Here is an 18,279-nt window from a genome sequence, read left to right on the forward strand (position 1 = left end):
GAATTTTGGGGGGACTGTTGCTTTTTCTAGGTTGAGTAAGAAATTCCTCTTGACTGGAGGGTGTTGACACACGGTGGTCCTAAATATAGTGGGAAGTACTGTCTTCTGAGAGGCAGCTCTGGTGTATGAAACCAAATATACAGTCTGGAAGAGTTACATGAGGACACTGCTGTTTGCAGAACAGAGGCTTGCATCTACAGTTGGAGCTGCTTTACACTTTGAAGCCATTGTACCCATTAAAGAATAGCATTGAAATATGATTTTTCCACTAGTGCTTAAGTTTCTGACTTGTTGTTTCTGCCCTCTCTGTTTTCTTGAGAGCAGTGCTGGCTTTTTATGTGGCAGGGACACTGTGAGATATAAATGGGGAGTAGTTGCAGTAAATTTGGAACACCTTTTTGGCAGCATTCTGGAGTTTGGACAAGCACAAGGTATTTGAACTTACCCACTGATGGTCACATCTGTGCGCAAGAGAGATTTTTTTTCATTGCATCTGATAAAAGTAATAGACCTCCAGGACAAAGGTTGTCCACCCTGTGTTCCTTACACAAGGATGATTCTACATGATAATATGAACTGTATGTGTCACTTTGAGACTACCTGTGAAAGGCATGGTGAATACGTTTAAGAGTGATAACAATTATTCATTGTGCAGTTCCTTTCTTCCTCTCTTGCCCTCTTTAAGCATTTTCTTACTATTCCTCACTGTCTTCCTTATCCATCCCATGAATCCCTTTAATATTCATTACTCTCTATTTGCCTGCACCTCTACGTTTCCTTTTCCAGTCTTCTCGTTCCCTTCCCTTGTTTTTGCTCCCACTCTGCTGCCTTCTTTTCCTTTTCTCCTCATTCATTTATGGGTCTTTTGGGTTTTTTTCCCAGTTTTCCACATCTATATTTGCTCTGCTTTCTTCCTTCATTTTACAGGTCTTTTCCTCTGTTTGATCTCACTTCTCATTCTCTCTGCTAATTGTTTGCCTTGTACTGCTCTGTCTGCTTAGCCTGTGGAGTGGACTGTCTTGTTAAAAGGTTTAAAGAGAAAATGGCTTCACTTTAAATGGATCTTCATTTCATGATTACAATGTGTTCTTTTTAACAAAGTATTCCTTTATTATTATTTCAGGTTTTAAAAATTAGCTTGATTGGCCACCGAAAGCGTGTTCTGGCATCTTTGGGAGACAGGCTTCACGAAGATCCTCCTCAGAAACCACCTCGGTCAATAACCCTCAGGGTGAGTGCCCATGAGAATTTGTTTGCATTTCTCAAAATGTCACCAAGCGTTCCATAACATTCACATGAAAACAATGGCTTCCTCAAAGGGGGTTCAGCTTAATTCACTTCAGGAGTTTACACTGTTGATGTCTTAGGGTGATCTGCTCAGTCACACCTCACTATATAGCTAGCAGAAATAATTCACATTTTTACAGGGTGATTCATGTGACCTGTTTTAGATGTCTACCTTAAGATGAGATAAGTTGGTATTTCCAAGATACTACTTATCTTCTTTGCTCAAGACACTAGCTCAGGACCAGGTGTGTACAAGCTGCATGTCTACATTTGTCCACAGGAATCCCAGCTCAGCTGATCAATATTGCCGAGGGAGACTTACCATTTTCCTTTCACATTTTCAAATGCTTGCACTTTTGTAAAGAGAGCCTCTTTAAATTGTTGAAATCAAATGTAATTAAGACGTTTCAGGGTAGCAAAAGTTTTGTGGCTTTAATTTGTATTCCCCATTTCAGATACTTTGTGGCAATGTCCCTGGGTTTTTTCCACACTTGACCAGATTTAATGTCCTCTCATTATACCACCTTCTCTGGGTTTCTCATATGCAATGTCCTTGCTTCCTTGCTGTCTGTTATCCTTACCTAGATGTGGTCTGATGACCCCTTCCTACTGTGTTTTCTCCAAAGGAGTTCGTATCAACACTTTTTATTTTTATATTTTAGGTCACACCTTTTGCATTTGATTGAGTCTGATTATTTTCACAGGGCTGCATTTCTGACTGGAATCTCATTTGGGACTAAGTTTCCAAATGTCAGAGAGTGTCCGTGCTCCCAAGTTAAGTTTCCTGGTATAAAGAGAAATAGGGAAAGACAGAATGAGGGCTTATTTTCACATACACTTAAAATTTCTGTGACCAGCCTGTTTTCACAGTGCTTTATCTTAGATGCCATGTATAAACATTTTAGATATTCCCCCAAATTCAGCCCGTTCCTGATGCCATGTTGCAAAAGGTCTCGCAAGTCTATAACAGCCTGCTCTAAGGGACATTGCACAAGCATGTGGGTATTTTTCTTGTGAGTTTTTTTATATGTATTATGTGAAAGATTCCTGATGCATGGCAGGTGTTAAAACACTCCCAGGAGAGAAGAATAATTTGAAAATCGCACATTTTTGCTCAGAACTTTCAGTGCTCTGGACTGGGGAATTAGTTCCTCTTCAGCAGGTGGGAAAGTTTCCACAGCCTGTATTATTGGTTAGGACTTTATATTCTCAGTTAATAGTGAAGAGAAAACTGGCTGTTCTCCATCTGTGGCCAAAATGATAAATAGTAGTCTGCTGCTCCACAGCAAGAGCCACTGTTGTGGCCAAGTGCTAAATGTCACTCATCACCTTGTGGTATTGGAATCTTCACAAAGAATCCTGAAGAGGTGGACATGAGTTTGGATTAAGTTTTACTTTCCCATCAGCTGCTACTTTGTTGTTTCACATGAAATGAGGACATAGTATTTAGTTTGTAGTTTGCAATTTTTTTCAGCTTGAAAATCGGTTTAAATAAACTGCTTGCTCTACTAGAAGATCAATTTATATAGAATGTAATGTTTTGGGTTGGAAGAGATGTTAAAGATCATCTAGTTCCAGCCCCCCTGCCGTGGACAATGGGTCCTTTTCACTAGATCAGGTTGCTCTAGATAATAGAAAAGACAGTTTGTTGTTTAAAGAGTCCACTTTTTATGTCCCTAGATCAGCCTAAGCATGGCTGGCACTTCATCTTTTTTGACTCTTTTTTTATTAGCTTTTAAAATACTTCAAAGGAAAAAAGCGTTTAAATCATGAGGAACAGCGACCAACATGATAAATATCCACAAACTTTGTTATTCTCACAATAAGTAGGTACTAAGGAAAAGTTATTCTGATATCTAAGTCATATACTCAAAAGTTAGAAAATAATAAGATCTCAAGTTACCTGTGCAATCTTGCTTTCCTTTCTTGTGTGCATTATAACCTTTCATTACAGGACCAGGTTTTGAGTTATTCATGGAACCCCTTCATTTGGTCAGCACAGGAGGCTGGAATTTAAACTGAAGGAGCAACAATTTAGGCTGAAAATCTGGGGAAGCGTTGCAATAATAATGGTAGTTTAACACAAGAATTAATTCACTAGAGAGAATTCCTGTTTTTAGGAACTGTTTAGACAAATCTGTAGAACATGAAGTGTGCCTAGGCAGCCTGAGGAAAGATCTCTTAAGCTCCCTCCAGCCTTGACCAGTGTGGTTCCAGCTTTACGTGACTGGCAGGACTGAGAGATGGGGATTAAGCAGATATCGGTACTGAAATATATGATCAGGCATCCCTGCAGGGCATGTATCCGTGCATTCACTGCAGAGTGGAACATGATATGAATACCTGGTGACTAACAGCAGCATGGTACTAAGGACATGATAGCACCTGCACAGGCATCCATACCTGGTCTGCAGATTTTTTAAGGAGATGAGAAAGCAGATATGAAGTGAGGAAGAGGAATGAAGGAAGAATGGGTTAGAAACTCATGATTAAAGGAATAGCTGTAGTTATGAAAGTACAGATTTGCGCCTGCTTTTGCCACAAAGCCCTTGGATAACACTTGGTAAGTTATTTAGGTAATTGCCTCATAAACAGTCACTAATTGTATGTTGCCAGCATCCTCCATATTTGACTGGAGTCTGGAGTCTGATTTATACAAGTGCTGAGCACACAGTGCTGTAAATTAGATCAATAGAAGTGGTGCTTTGGATACAAGCACTTGGAAAATCAGGCAATAGATATTGTAATTAGGCATCCAAAGTGACTGATATTTTTTAACCTTTGTCTGTGTTACTCGGGTCCCCCGCACTAATGCAGTGATTATAAAATGCCAGAAGTCACAGGGCATGGTGAAAATAAATTGATTTACATTTGTAAAGCACTTATGAGCATCATGGAAATGATGATATTAGTCATCCTATCTTCAGAGCAGGATCTGAACAGAGTTTAGGGAAGGGGTTTGGGGCCATGAAACAAGGTGAGAATAAAATAGTGACTACATGATAACTAATGATAACACAGTGCTGAGGATATGACAACATGCTGCACAGTTGAGGATCCATCTGTGCTGTGAAGGACAATTTTGAGAAAATAGCATAAAATCATACAATTACATACTGTTCCATAATGCAAAGGCACCGTATATCTTTTATTTCTTGACTTTGTAATTCTTGTCTGTATTGCCTTGCCAACAGTCTTCCAATATAGATCTCCAAGTGAATTTCCTCTTTATATGAATTTAGATAAAATATTAAAAGCTCGATGAGAGCTGGAATCTGTATGTGCGTTGCATGGTCATCTGTCATTTTGATGTGCTGATGGCCCTATCAGTCTGCTAACAGTGGGTGAATTTGGAGCAAATAGAGGTTACCTACCTGGCTGGAGCGGCAGGTAGTAGTCATGAGAAATAATATTGTTTGGTGCACCTGTACTCGGGTTATTTTCAGGGCAGAGGCATGTGCATCATCTAGCCAGAGGTGAGCTGGCGGAGGGTAGGTTTTAAAGATTATGCCTCACCAAATCTTGAGAGCATGTGCAGACTACAGCTTTTCAGCAGCTTTTAACTGGGCCAAATGTAGGTGGATTTTTGTGAAGGAGGGAAAAAGACTATTCCTAAGAGGAAAACACTCCTTTCTTTGCCCTGGGAAATGTCAAGTGCTTGTCTCAGATCATAGGAAAACCAGAGAATTAAAAACCATAAAATTCCGTGATTATTAAAAGTTGCTAATCAACTATATATCCCTGATTTTAGTCAACCAACATGGAAAATACTAATCGGTTACTGTGATTGCAAGGAATAATGTCCAGTAGACTCCTACACTTCAAATATTAATGTTGGATGTTAATATCACTTGGGCACATACAGAGAATTGAAACTTTCCCTTCCATTTGGAAGACATTACAGCTCGCTGATTTCCCACACCAGATCTTGCTTCTTAACAGCATAAAATACCTTGATGTTTTTCAGAATTATGTTTGCTTCAATGTAATCATGCATGAAATATCCACTTTGATTCTTTCTTTAAATAAAAAGGCAGGTTTTTTTACCTTCCATGCACACTGGAGCAGATCTTTGCTTCCTTTAATATCTTCAAGTCCCTTTTTGTTGTTGAGCAGTGAAATACAGCATTTCAGCAACAGGTAATTTAGACAAGGTCTGCGCTGTGCAAACACGCTCCTGGGTATGCTCTGCCTCCGAAGAACTTACTATCAGAGAAATCTGGATTGTCAGATAAATTGGGCCCAGTAACCTCCATCATGAGAGTGGAACATGTTACCCCATCCAGTTGCTATGACAGTGGTTTACGGTCCACACTGGGATGGAATGCGCGCACAGTGGCTGGGCCGTACACTGTAGCTCTGCTCCTGCCAATTGTAATCTCCAGGGCAGTGTTGAATAGAGGAGCTAAGCATCGACATTTGTAATTGGTATTTGAACAAGTAATGTGATGTGCATGAGGACAGGTGTTTCTAAACATAGAATCATAGAATCACCAGGTTGGAAGAGACCCACCAGAACATCGAGTCCAACCATTCCTACCAATCTCTAAACCATGCCCTCAGTACCTCATCCACCCGCACCTTAAACACCTCCAGGGAAGGCGAGTCAACCACCTCCCTGGGCAGACCGTTCCATTACCTAATGACCCTTTCTGTGTAAAAGTTTTTCCTTATGTCCAGCCTGAACCTCCCCTGGCAGAGCTTGAGGCCATTCCCTCTTGTCCTGTGCCCTGTCACTTGGGAGAAGAGGCCAGCTCCCTCCTCCCCACAACCTCCCTTCGGGTAGTTGTAGAGAGCAATAAGGTCTCCCCTCAGCCTCCTCTTCTCCAGGCTAAACAACCCCAGCTCTCTCAGTTGCTCCTTGTAAGACTTGTTCTCCAGCCCCTTCACCAGCTTCATCGCTCTTCTCTGGACTCACCCCAGAGCCTCAACATCCTTCTTGTTGTGAGGGGCCCAGAACTGAACACACTATTCGAGGTGCAGTCTCACCAGTGCTGAGTACAGAGGGAGAATCGCCTCCCTGGACCTACTGGTTACACCATTTCTGATACAAGCCAAGATGCCATTGGCTTTCTTGGCCACCTGGGCACACTGCTGGCTCATGCATATGGTGGCTGGCTGTGCGCAGTGTGGTGACAGATCCTGGTAAAAAGTGCGATCGGGTGGACATCTTTAGTGGTTTATTAGATAGAGTTCATGTATCAATTCACTGTGGTATTTGCACATTCGATTGGTACAAGGTCACAATTCAGCAGAGATTACAAGAAAAACCTGGTACAATATTTGTACTCTGAGGCTTTTCTGCACTCTAGGAATTGTTATTTAGCTTGTTTCTGATATCCAGTGCTCCAAGTTAAACGGATGTTCTGCAAGACCTATAAAAATTGCAGACGCAGTATCTATATTTTGTAAATGTTCATGCATTTCTTTTTTTCCAGGAAGAGATGTTGCTATAGTTCAAATCACTTTCACTACTCAGAGTGGCTGCTCAGAAGTGGTGAGAATGTATTTCATCTTACAAATAGCTAGTCTTAAATCATGGCTTTATTTGGGCCTTGACAAGAAGTAACTCACTGTTTTATCTCTGTAGCAGTCCTAGAAGGGAGTATATATTACACAAGGAGGTTTTGGAGAGGGAATTTGCCAATTTGTGGAAATAGTGTATTTTTTTCTTTCCACATGGGCTCAGCACCTTACGTAGCAAATCTCAACAGTTCTACTACAGTAACCTCTACTTTGGGAACTGTTCCTATTTTTTTGTGTGTGAATAATTCAAACATACTTTCAAATGTGTAGTTTGAGGTCAGCAATATGCTGTTGTTCTTATGCTGCATTTTTCTCCTCTCTTTCCAGGAACCCAGCGGTAACCACACTCCTCCTCAGTTGTCTCCGTCACTTAGCCAAAGCACTTTCACCACTGGTGGCTCCCTGGACGTTCCTCACATTATCATGCAGGGCGATGCAAGGAGAAGAAGAAATGAAAACTATTTTGATGATATTCCCCGTTCAAAGCTGGAGAGGCAGATGGCACAGGTAGGATTAAAACGATGCCATTTAAAGGCTGTGCCTCGCTGTGATTGGTTACAGAACTGAACCTAACCGTAGCTGTGGGTCACGTATGAAGGCTGAATTGTAAACTACGAAGATTGACAATTTTCCACAGCTGTCTGCTCCAGTTCTCTGTATTTCAATTAGTGGAAGTTGGTGTGCAGTTTCTCCTGAAGGATAGAATTTTGGGGGTGTGTAGGTGCCTGAAGCCTGAGAGGAAGGTGTCTCCTGTGCACCAGAGTAAGCAGAATCCCACCAGCACTGGCTCTGCCTCTTGTTTCTGTCAGAAGATGCAGATTCCTCACTTTCTGAGCAGCCTAGAAAAATTAAGCTTTCATCAGTTCACTGCCAGAAACGTAGAGAACTGGAGGGGTGGTGATTGCTGCATTTATTAATGGAGAGGTCATCATTCTGCTAAACTTTGTTATCTAGGGATATATCTTGAGCTTTTAAAAAAAGTTTTTAACTGTGCAGCAACTCTTTTGAGTGTTTCAATGCTGCTAGAGTGAACTGGACGTTAAATCAAACTGTTCATGAAAGAAAGCCTAAAGTAGCCCCCATCTCTTTTTTCACCCAACCACAAGACGAGTACTGATAATTTTATATCAAGTATACTTTTGACCAGAGTGATGTCTTGTACCATTCTAAAGGGCTGTAAAGTTAAGCTTGGACAGCCTGTTGGTGAAAAGGCTTTAGGATGAGCTCTGCTTTTTTTGGTACATGTGATTAAAGATAGCCAGCTCTTAAACCACGTGTTGCTTTGCAGCGCAAGGTGGAAATGGGGCTTTGGTTTGCTGTCAGATGCAGTTGGGCAGGCAGTGTGGCTCCTGAAGCAACTTACTCCACGAAGGAGCTGGTTGCTGCATTCTGCCCTGCGTGAGGCTTTATAGAAGTTCTCTGCCTGCCACAGCCCAAAACAGAGCCTCTATCTGAAATTCAGCCTTAAAATGGAAACAGCTATGCAAATAACTATGTTATGGTTAACATAATGAACAAAAGGCTGCAGTCTCCCAGCTAATTTCATGAACAAGAAAAAGTAATTAAATAAACAACCAAACAAGGTGCTGCTGTTACCTCCGAACACAGAAACAAATTGAATTCCATTTGTTCAAAGGACATTTCTAGGGAAGTGAAATTGCATTTGGTTGGGTGGTGCTGTTTCCTTTCCTTTTTTTAATCTCCTAATATTCTGCTGTATGATCTTGTTGTGCAGAATTAAGGCTAAAGTTGCCTTGTGAATGAACTTGTTTTCAAACCAAAGTCTGCTGGGATTTTGTGGGAAGAACAAGGTTGAGCTGAAGCCCATCAAGGAAAAGCCTGGTTCTTATCATGAAAGTATTTCTTTGAAGGCCATGACTTCTGGGTGTTGCAGCGTGAAATACACACTTGCTCATGGCTGAGTAAACTGGTTCATCAATTTAGTTCATTTTATTACTTTGTTCACAAATCCCTAGCCTCACTTCCTCTTTTAGTCACTAACATTGAAAGAAAAAAAACGAAACAAAAGAACCCCAAAAAACATACTAGCAATTCTTCCTGTCTCTTTTTCACTCTTTTCTTTTCCTTAAGTCCTGATGTTCCCAAGAGGTATGACACACTGTTATATATGGCATCAGGAGATTTTCTTTGGGCTGTTAATAACTGCTTATCTAGAAGGACTGTAATATGTTCTGTATCCAAATAGAAAAATGAGCACTTAGTATTTACACCACTCCAAACCACTTTAAAACTTATTAAGTGCTGGTGTTTTTTTTGTTGTTGTTATTGAAGCGTGTACCCACTGATGGATGACTTCAGTGCCTTCTCTCTGACTTTCACTGTGGAATATAGCAGTCATCCTTTGGAACTCCAAAGAGGAAAATGGATTCAGATGAAATCCATAAAACAGTGGTTTGTGTTAGTCTCTACACTCCAATCTGTTTGGAGTCTTTCTCAGTTCTGCCACCAAATTCTGCACTCTTCCCCCTGCTCCATGTATGTAAGATTCCCTTTGACTTTAATGGGAAAGTCAATGACTCCCTCTGGTGATCATTCTCACTAAATTGGACTCACCCCATTAAGAGGCTAATCAGAGATTTCTTCAACCATTCTACCCAAAAATAGATTTTCAAATTATTTTTTTTGCAGTATGTGCTTTGCTAAAATGAACTGTATTTCCTTCAATCTTTTCCCCCAAAGTCCCTTTGAAATCCTTTGAAATTAAAGGTAAAATAATTGATTCTGGAAAAAAAAGGACATCCGACTGATTCCTAACATGAGCCTTCTGCTCCATGTTTTTTTTTATTTTTATCTAGCAACTTCCTCCTTGCAGTTTGCAGGTTCCTTTGGCTTATGTCTGATCAACAACAACTTCTGAGCTGATACCAGTCCATCTTTCCAGCTAGAATACTTCTCACAAACAGAATGATCCAGAGGCATTATTGGAATTGTTTTGGGAATGTTCTTTGTCTTAAGCTTTTATTTGCTAGGCTGTTTGCATGCTGCTGTATGAATCTGCATGTTTACTGATTGCTCTAGTAGACAGATGTGCATAAAGGCGTGTTTGATGCTGTGATTTTTGAAAGGTTTTTTAGATTTGTTCTTGGTGATGAGATTAATGGCCCTAAAGAGAGAGGCTAACATGGTATTGAGAGCTTATTCATGAATTGCTTTCATGAACTATCAATTTACAATCTACAACCTGAAAATATTTTGAGAAGATGGTGCGGTATGCTGTTTCCATCTTTTCTATGGCCTGTGTTTTCACTAGACTTTTACATGGAAGTCATGAAGCCTGTTGACCTTTGCACCAGATATCAGCTAGCATTTGTTAAGACCCTGGGCACATCAGTTTAAATCTATTTTCCTTTGATCTGCTATATGGGTTTAAACAATCCTCTAAACAATAACCAAATCTGCTTGCAAGTAATACAACGCTTAATTTTCTGGAGGAAGCTCTGATTTAAATTTACTTTATATGGATGTACCTTCATTCACAGTTCCCTATCAGAGTGTTTGCAACTTAAGAAGAGAAAATCCTAATATAACAGTGGGTCTAACCTATTTAGATTCCCCATTGGAACAGGTTTGGTTATCCAACTTTCCAATTGGTCATCCAACTTTGAAAGTCATTGATGTCTGTTTGGATAAATCACATTTGCCAAGGAGGTAAAAGAGGTAATACAGAATATTGTGAGCTGGTTTGTCAAGGGAAAAACAATCCAGAAAGGAATGAGAAGTCCGAGTCATCTTTGACTGTGGATGTTGAATTCTGAGCCTGCAGACTGTAGGTTAATATGATCAAATTAACGTAGTTTAAAATAACTGAGGTTTCTCTTAAGATTACCGAAACCTTTAAAATAGAACTGAAATCATACAGGCAAAGCCTAAGGACTTGATAACCAAAATCAATAGGAGTCATCCCACTGAAGAGACTGGGCTCTTCATTCACCCCTGGAATCATGAGGCAGAGGGAAATATATATTTAGGGGAAGAACTTTGGAGGTTAAAAGAAAGCATAGCTAAGTTCATAAAAATACGCCAGTTAAAATGTCAGATCTCTAGGATGTGTGATTCTCCAGGTAGCAGAGAAACTTTAAGTACTAGCTGCAAGCATATCCCAGACTGCCAGCCCTGAGGCTGTTGCTGTTTATTGCTCCAGCCAGTGACATATGGAGCTTTTAGCCGCTGTGGTCCTTAAGACCTCTCACCGTGGTGTTCAGAGCACTGCACAGTGCCCTGCGCTGAGAGCAAGGGACAAAAGCATCCTCTCCGGTGTCAGGCAGGCAGGGAGACGCGGGAGCAGGCAGCACCCCAGTGCTGACACCTCCTTTCCCTACAGGGCACCCCAAGATGGGGAGAAGTCTGTAATTTTGGGAGGTGGTGGGCAGGCACCTCTTTAGGGCTCCGGGGGAAGCTTCGGGCTGTGTCTGCCTCTGGGAGGAAGAACAGGTAATGAGTCAGATTATGCTTTCTGGTAGGATAAACCTAGTCAGGGCACCCCAGTGGGCTGTGATGGGCGGATGTCTTAAAGGAGGGATCTCAAGAGAGCAGGAAAAATTATTCATAAATGCTGGCAGGAGAAGTTGTTTCCCAGAAAAGCTGAACTCAGACTTCATTTAGAAAGCCTTTCTGCATTCCTTGTTTTCACGATCTGAGGGCTCTTACTTCTTTTTTTTTTTTTTTATTTTTTGAAAATATAGGATAACTTAAATGTAAGGTCATTGTAATGACTGGGTAGTAAGTTTGAAATAAAGCTAGCCTGATTATTTGGATTCTGCTTCTTAACATTATTTTGTAAGATACAGTAATTCATTGTGAGATCAGGATCAATACACAGGAGATAGTCATTTAAATGGAGCTAGTATCTGAAATTCTTTATCTACAATAGAGGAAAAGTGTAATAAAAGCAAGAGACAATTTGCAAGGGCAGGCTTATATAAAAATTGTGAAATAATTTTTCTGCTTTCTAAAATAAGCCTTCAGTTCAATAATATCTTCCAAATACTTCACAGATACCGATGCATTCGTATTTCCAGTGCACTGTGGGGCTATGTGGTTTAAAATCATGTTTTCCATTTTATATCTAAGAAAACTTAAGATGCAGGGATGTTGCAGGTTTGCTAAGATGACACTGAAGGTTCAAAGAAGACAAAAATAAAATTTGTCTTGTAAGACCCACCTTTAGTTTTTAAACTTTTAACCACATCATGGCATTTTTTTAATTTCCTTGTTTCCTGTTTGTTTTCCTGTCTCCTTCTCTGCTTTGGAGTGATTTAAGGATTACAGTGAATGAAGGAAAATATGACCAGGAGAATACTGGTGTGTAAAATGAGATTATCTAAGAAGCAATGAAGAACGTGTTTTATGAATGATGGATATTACTGATAAAATGATAGAATTCTTTACCAGTGGATTTAAGAATGATAAATACAAAAACACCATTGTCTAGGTTATTTCATTCTGGTTTTATTCGTAAGGTTTCTTACTTCCATTTTTTATAAGCATGAAATAGTGTACATTTTGGGGACAGAAAGGCAGCAATTTTAAATACAAGTACGTGAAATGCAAACAAAAGGTTCCTGTTTTAAGGTGCATTTGATTTTTAATATGGAAAGATGATAGAGCTATGAAGGCCTTCAATTTAACATCCAAAGAAAAATGCTTAACTGAATATATTTTTGTTGCATGGTGTAGATGTTACTGACAGTTGTCTTTTTAGTTCAGATAGGTAGATATTAATGCCAGAGTACTGTATTTTGGACTGTAATTTCCAACAGACTTTCATCTGTAAACCTCTCAAATATTGTGTATTTAATGGACAAGTCGTCTGGTAAAGACGTTATGAAACATTTAAGTAACTTCTGTCTGAATAGAAAGATCGTTTTTTTTTTAAAGACAATTACAGAAGCTAGCATTTTAGAAATAAAGCCATGGAATGTGGATCATATCTACACGCTGCTTCAGCATATGGAATTAAGGAAGCTGTTTCTATACTTGGTATTAATGATCCAAACTAATGCCATAAATAATACACCAAGAAGGGGACAGATGTTCTTTCAAGATGGGGATGTATATTCTTTATTAATTTACTGGTTTTCACACTCAGTCTGATGAGCTAAAAGCTCTGTATTGGAAAGTTTGTATGAAAAATGGAGAGAATGAGGTAGTTTATTTTCTACTGTCAAATTAACTGTTCTTATTGAAAATCTTAATATTTCAGATTTAAAGCTGAATTTTAATATCTAACATTTATATTTTTGAGCTGCTGAAAAAAGTTTTACTTGGAGTTTGAGGTGCTTTTCTGAAAGAGCCTACTTTTTTCATTGCTTTTTTTTGGTTAAAGTGTAGATAATGGTGTCTAATAGTCAGGGACCAAAGTCTCATAATCCTTAGTGGCAGTATTTGTCCAGAAGTTTGTATGCTTTGTGCAAGGCTGACAGGCTGGGGCACACTTGTAGCTAGCAGTGCCAGCAGAAAGGGTGTTGTCAATCAGAAGAGGCTTAGCTGCTCGCCAGGGGTTGTGGGGCTGTAAAGCTGCCCCTCCAGGAGCTGGTCAGGACAGTTACAGCATTAGCAAACCTCTGAGAAGACCCTCAGATGGTCCTCCCCAGCAGGAGCCCAACTCCTGCATTACTGGATTGAAATCAGATGAAAACTGCCTATCGGAGAAGATGACCATTGCATGAAGGAGGGTGTCAGCTGTGTTATTAGTTTCTTGCTGTTGGAGGAAAATGTGCAAAGCATGGCTCTGAGTGGAGGAAGAGGTGGAGATGCAAAGGACCTAGAGCTCTGGGAATATTCAAGGAAGAAGCATCTATTGAGAAGGCGCAACTGCTCTCACACAATCCTAAAACATTTGAAATGACTATTACAAAAGGGACTAGACAGCCTCATTCATCTGATTTTCATTTGTTTCTCTCACCTGTTGCACCTTTAAAGATTGTTTACCATGCCAAGAGTGATTTTTCTGGGATTTGATCAAAAATTCTCCTAATTTCTGGAACTAGACTGAACCGAAGTTCTCAAGATAGATAATGCACATCAGAGGGAACGGTTTGTTGCTGTTCCTTTCCTCTCCTCTCCTCTGTGCTTCACCAGGGCTGCAGCAGTAGGACATGAGAGCAATTTCCCTAGGCTTAGCCCTACGGTGGGATATAGTGAAAGAGGTGGCAGGGGAATAAGTCCAGAAGTTCATTTCATAGATCCTCTTCTTCCCATGTCACAACTCTGTGATGTGCAAGTGCAAGAGAGGGCAGGCCTTGCCACAGTTGGGGAAGGCAGCGGAAGACCAGGAGTCAGCGACAACTCAGACCAGCCTAGGGGTGAGTGGACCATTGGGGAGCTACATTAATCTGGTTGGGGCCATGCCCTGGTGTTTTCTAGACTTCTGTTTGTCATTATTAATCTTTCCTGGATTCCCTCAGTGTGCTTCCATCCTCAAAGTGCAGTGGCTGAAACTGGATGCCACCCCATATAAGACCTCACTGGTGGCTGCCTATGGCACAAAAGTTTCTTCCCGTGAGTTACAATATGCTACTTTTATTAAATACCTACTTCTTTATTTAGGAGAGGGGAGTCCAGCAGAGGGCCACCGAGATGGTCATGGGCTGAAGCACATGCCCTCTGAGGGAGGCTGGGAGACCAGGGCTGGCTGGAGAAAAGGCAGCTTTGGGTATGAGAACTGAAAGAGGAGAAGTGCTGACTGCATGACAAGAGAAACTTTCTCCTCATGAGGACAGGCAGGCAGGGGACAGGTTGCTCAGGGAGGCTGTCCAGTCTCTGTCCTTGGAGGCTTTCAGGGCCTGACTGGATGAAGCTCTGGGCAACCTGGTCTCACCTCACAGCTCTTGCTTTTAGCTGGGGTTTGAATGGAAACTTTCTGAGCTCCCTTCCAACCTGAATTATCCTGTGATTTATTTGCTTATTTTTTTACAAGACCGCTGTATATAATTTCAAGTTTACTGAAGCTTTTAGATCTTTTTGTGTCCTCTCCCCACCTCCTTGTTAAGTCACTCTGCTAATTCATTGACTATTGTATTTGTGTATATAGTTCTATATTCCCAAGGAATACTTTTAGTCTTACTGAATTTTGTCTGACTGATTTATGATGTTCATCAAATACATTTCCAGTTCTTATGCCATTCTGGAAAGACTCTCACTTCTGGATTCTTCCTAAAGGGCCTAAGCATTCCTCCAGCCAATGCCTGCAGTGGGTCATTGCAGATTGCCTCAGTATATTCCAGCCCAGTTTTGCTTAAATACCATTAATTATTCTCTAACTGTGCATTTTGTACAACCACTACATTTTGATTTAGGCTAGTTTATGTGTGGGGCATGTCACGTGTTGCCTCATCAGGAGTTGCATAATCAGTGTCCAAGTCCTGCTGTGCCTCTCCTTGCTGCTGCTGATTTAGTCAGCCAGTTTTCCAACAAAGGAAGGAAATTTGATCTGAAATGATTCATATTGAATAACTTCATTATAATCAAATTTTTCTTGGCCCATAGAAGCTCTGTCAGATAATACATGACAGCTAGATCATGCCTTTTCTTTGTTATCCTTCCTAGATGTAGACATGCACACATACTTACACATATTCCTAAGTGTTTATTTCAGGTGGCCAGGAGTAAAGTCAGAAGGTCTCATAGGCCTTGAGGACTATCAATGGTGACTGGATTTTTAAACAATTTTTCTAGTGACTTGCTGGTCCCTGCAGTTAGGCTGGCTATAATGCTCTGAATCTTCCTTTTCTCCCATCTGTAATATTATTTTAGCCTTTCTTTGGTCCTTTCAGTATCTTCTGTGACTTTCTGAGGACAATTGCTCCTAGTTTACGTAAATCTTTGACATCTCCTAAAGTGCTGTCAAATGAAGTTTGTTGAGGACTGCCTTCCACTCAGCTGCTGTTCTTTTGCCTATGCTGTCCAGGCATTCTTTTCCGTTGATTTTCTACTTTCTTCTCCATAGAAAATACACAATGTCCATGATCGATCTTACTGGTTTGTGATAGTTTTCAATACATTTACTTTCTGTCTTCAGATTATCAACCAGGTCTTCCGTGTCTATAGGGATGAAGCCTAAAGTAAGTTCTTTTTAGTAGTTCTCTTCACCTTAGGAAACACTAAGGTGTCTCCAACGTAGCCCATGACCTTGAAGACTTGTATATGCACTACCCTACAGCTTTTCCACTAATATATGAGTAATTATAATGATTTGAAGCAGATGGAAATACGTGAACACTTTATAAAATGGTTGGCAACTGACTTTACAACAGAGGTGTGAAGTAATTATGCCCTGTTTTCTTCTATCAGAGAGAAAGTTGGCAAGAAGAATAAGAAACGTTATTTCTTATGTGAACATGTTTTCTTGGAATCAAGCAGGTTAAGTTAAATAAATAGGAAAAGTGTAAATGTCCATAGTTATTTTAAAAGGTAGTCAGAAATTGATTGGGAGACTGTTTCAGATCTGCGATTGCTGGGAAGGGAATGGATAAGTGGAGTGCAGGTAACATGGAGCCTCACCTCCCTCCCTCCTCACACCGTTAGTCAGCTCCTTGTATCATGGATAGCAAGTGGTAGGGCCTGTGCAGGCCATTCTCTCCCTCTCTTTGCCCCTCGTGCCCATCAGAGTTATGTCCTATGGTGGCTAGATGGGAATATCTTTATGCGTGAGACATCTGTAGCTATCACAAAAATGTGGTATCATGTTAGCAGATTCTTGTTGCATTGTTACTCGTATGGATTTATCTTTTGGGAAGAATTAGAAAAGTGCACGTTTGATACTACTCTGGCAATAGGTGATGCTATATTTTGCTCTTCTTTACCATATTACTTAATAAAATATTCTTTGTGAAACTCTTTCACAGAACCTGTCAGTGGTATTAAGTGCCGAAGTGTATTTGTGTTTATTATCGTGGAAGTGCATATACAGATTGAATTATGTTCCTTCTTTTTAAGGGCGTGTGTTGGGGGAGCTAAAAATTATGAGTGGTTAAAGCCTAATTCCAGTTCTTCCTTCTACAGCCTATTTTCTGGCCTCAGATACTCACTTAACCTTTTTCCTTTCCTTGGTTCCTTCATCTTCAGCATAGGGGTATGCAATATGAGTACTTCTGGCAGGGGTATGCAATATAAGTATTTCTCCTAGCAGTTTTATAATTCATTGAAAAATTTCAATACTTTGAAGACATAAAATATGTATATTGTAAATGCTAAATATTTTTACAGTGGTGCAAGGAAAAGGTTGGTTTCTGAATTTGAATTCATTACCTTCTGAAAGTTAATGTTCCATCTGCACTGCATTTCAGTACCTTAGTAATTCAAACGTTAATGAGTGCAGAACTGAGTAATGAGTTTCGCACTGCTGCCCTTCTGAGTAGGTATTCATGCAATCATGGGAAATTCTAAGTCTATTCTGGTCGGCTTGATTTATTACTGATTTACTAGGTCAAGCTACCTGTATTTAAAGATGATTTAGCTCATTCCTAGATCTTCCAAATCTTTAATTCTGGAGGTAGGTCTGTGCAATGCAAGCAATTCATTTGAAGAGTTCTTGAAGCAAAGACATGGACCCAGAATATGTCTCTCACAAGTGATGGCTCCGAACATCTGCTTTTAAGCACTATTCTTTCTCTGAAGAATTAAAAGTAATAAGATTGGCTTCTCTTCTTTTAAAAAGCGTTTGAAGACAGACCATCTTCTGCTGCTTTAACCTATGAAAGAGGGAAGTGAAGTACATTGATGTGAATTCCCCCTGTCAGAGAAGGGCACCAGATTAAGAGCTCATAGCTCCTGGGAGTAGTGCACTTATCCGTGTATTTGCTTGGGACAAGGTGAGCTGGGGAGGGAGGGGCAGGGTGGGTTTACCATTAGCATGTGTAAGAAAGGATTAATTCCCTCTCCTTTTTTAAAATGGTGCAACTTAAAGCTTGCATACACACTTACTGCTGTGTCACATTACCTGGTCCTGAGTTAGCACCAAAGCACCAATAGATGTATCTGGTGTGTTGATGTGTTTACATGCTGCAGCACAGCAGGGCCACTGTCACAGCATCACTGTGTCACTGTAGCAGTCATGCAGCTGCAGAGGCAGCACTGCTGGGAGAACCCCACATGCCTCTGCTGTGTGAGGAAAAGGCACCGGCTCTGGGCTGATCTAGCCAAGGCACACCACCTTTCCCTAAAGGCAAGTCCTCAAGGTGAGCAGGATTTAAGGTTACACCTTTGTCTTCAGAATTCCAAGATGGTGAGAACCAGCTGTGCAATACAATGGCATCACAGCAAACCCATGTCAGCACTGCTAGCACTGGGGAGAAATAACATCTGCTAGCACACAGTACCATGCTGCCTTACTTTACTCCTTTCAGGACCTCAGCAAGTTGTGTCCGATAGAACTGGTCTATGTTTTTTTGATCACCAGATGCCTAGGGATGCTGCATCTGACATGGAAGTGCCTTCTCTTCTACT

The 18,279-nt window shown here is 40.5% G+C and overlaps 1 protein-coding gene across 10 annotated transcripts in view; it reads left to right on the forward strand.

The window, feature by feature from the left end:
- ANKS1B (ankyrin repeat and sterile alpha motif domain containing 1B) overlaps positions 1 to 18,279 on the forward strand; it is a 427,837-nt gene that overhangs the window by 373,565 nt on the left and 35,993 nt on the right. For all 10 annotated transcript variants that reach the window (XM_069852975.1, XM_069852979.1, XM_069852978.1 and 7 more), the window contains 2 exons: positions 1,124 to 1,231; positions 7,141 to 7,320. In XM_069852975.1, the coding sequence (XP_069709076.1) occupies positions 1,124 to 1,231; positions 7,141 to 7,320 (288 nt within the window). The remainder of the gene's footprint in view (positions 1 to 1,123; positions 1,232 to 7,140; positions 7,321 to 18,279) is intronic.

This window comes from Phaenicophaeus curvirostris, chromosome 1, assembly GCF_032191515.1.
Source record: "Phaenicophaeus curvirostris isolate KB17595 chromosome 1, BPBGC_Pcur_1.0, whole genome shotgun sequence".
In the NCBI taxonomy this organism is placed as follows: Eukaryota; Metazoa; Chordata; class Aves; order Cuculiformes; family Cuculidae; genus Phaenicophaeus; species Phaenicophaeus curvirostris.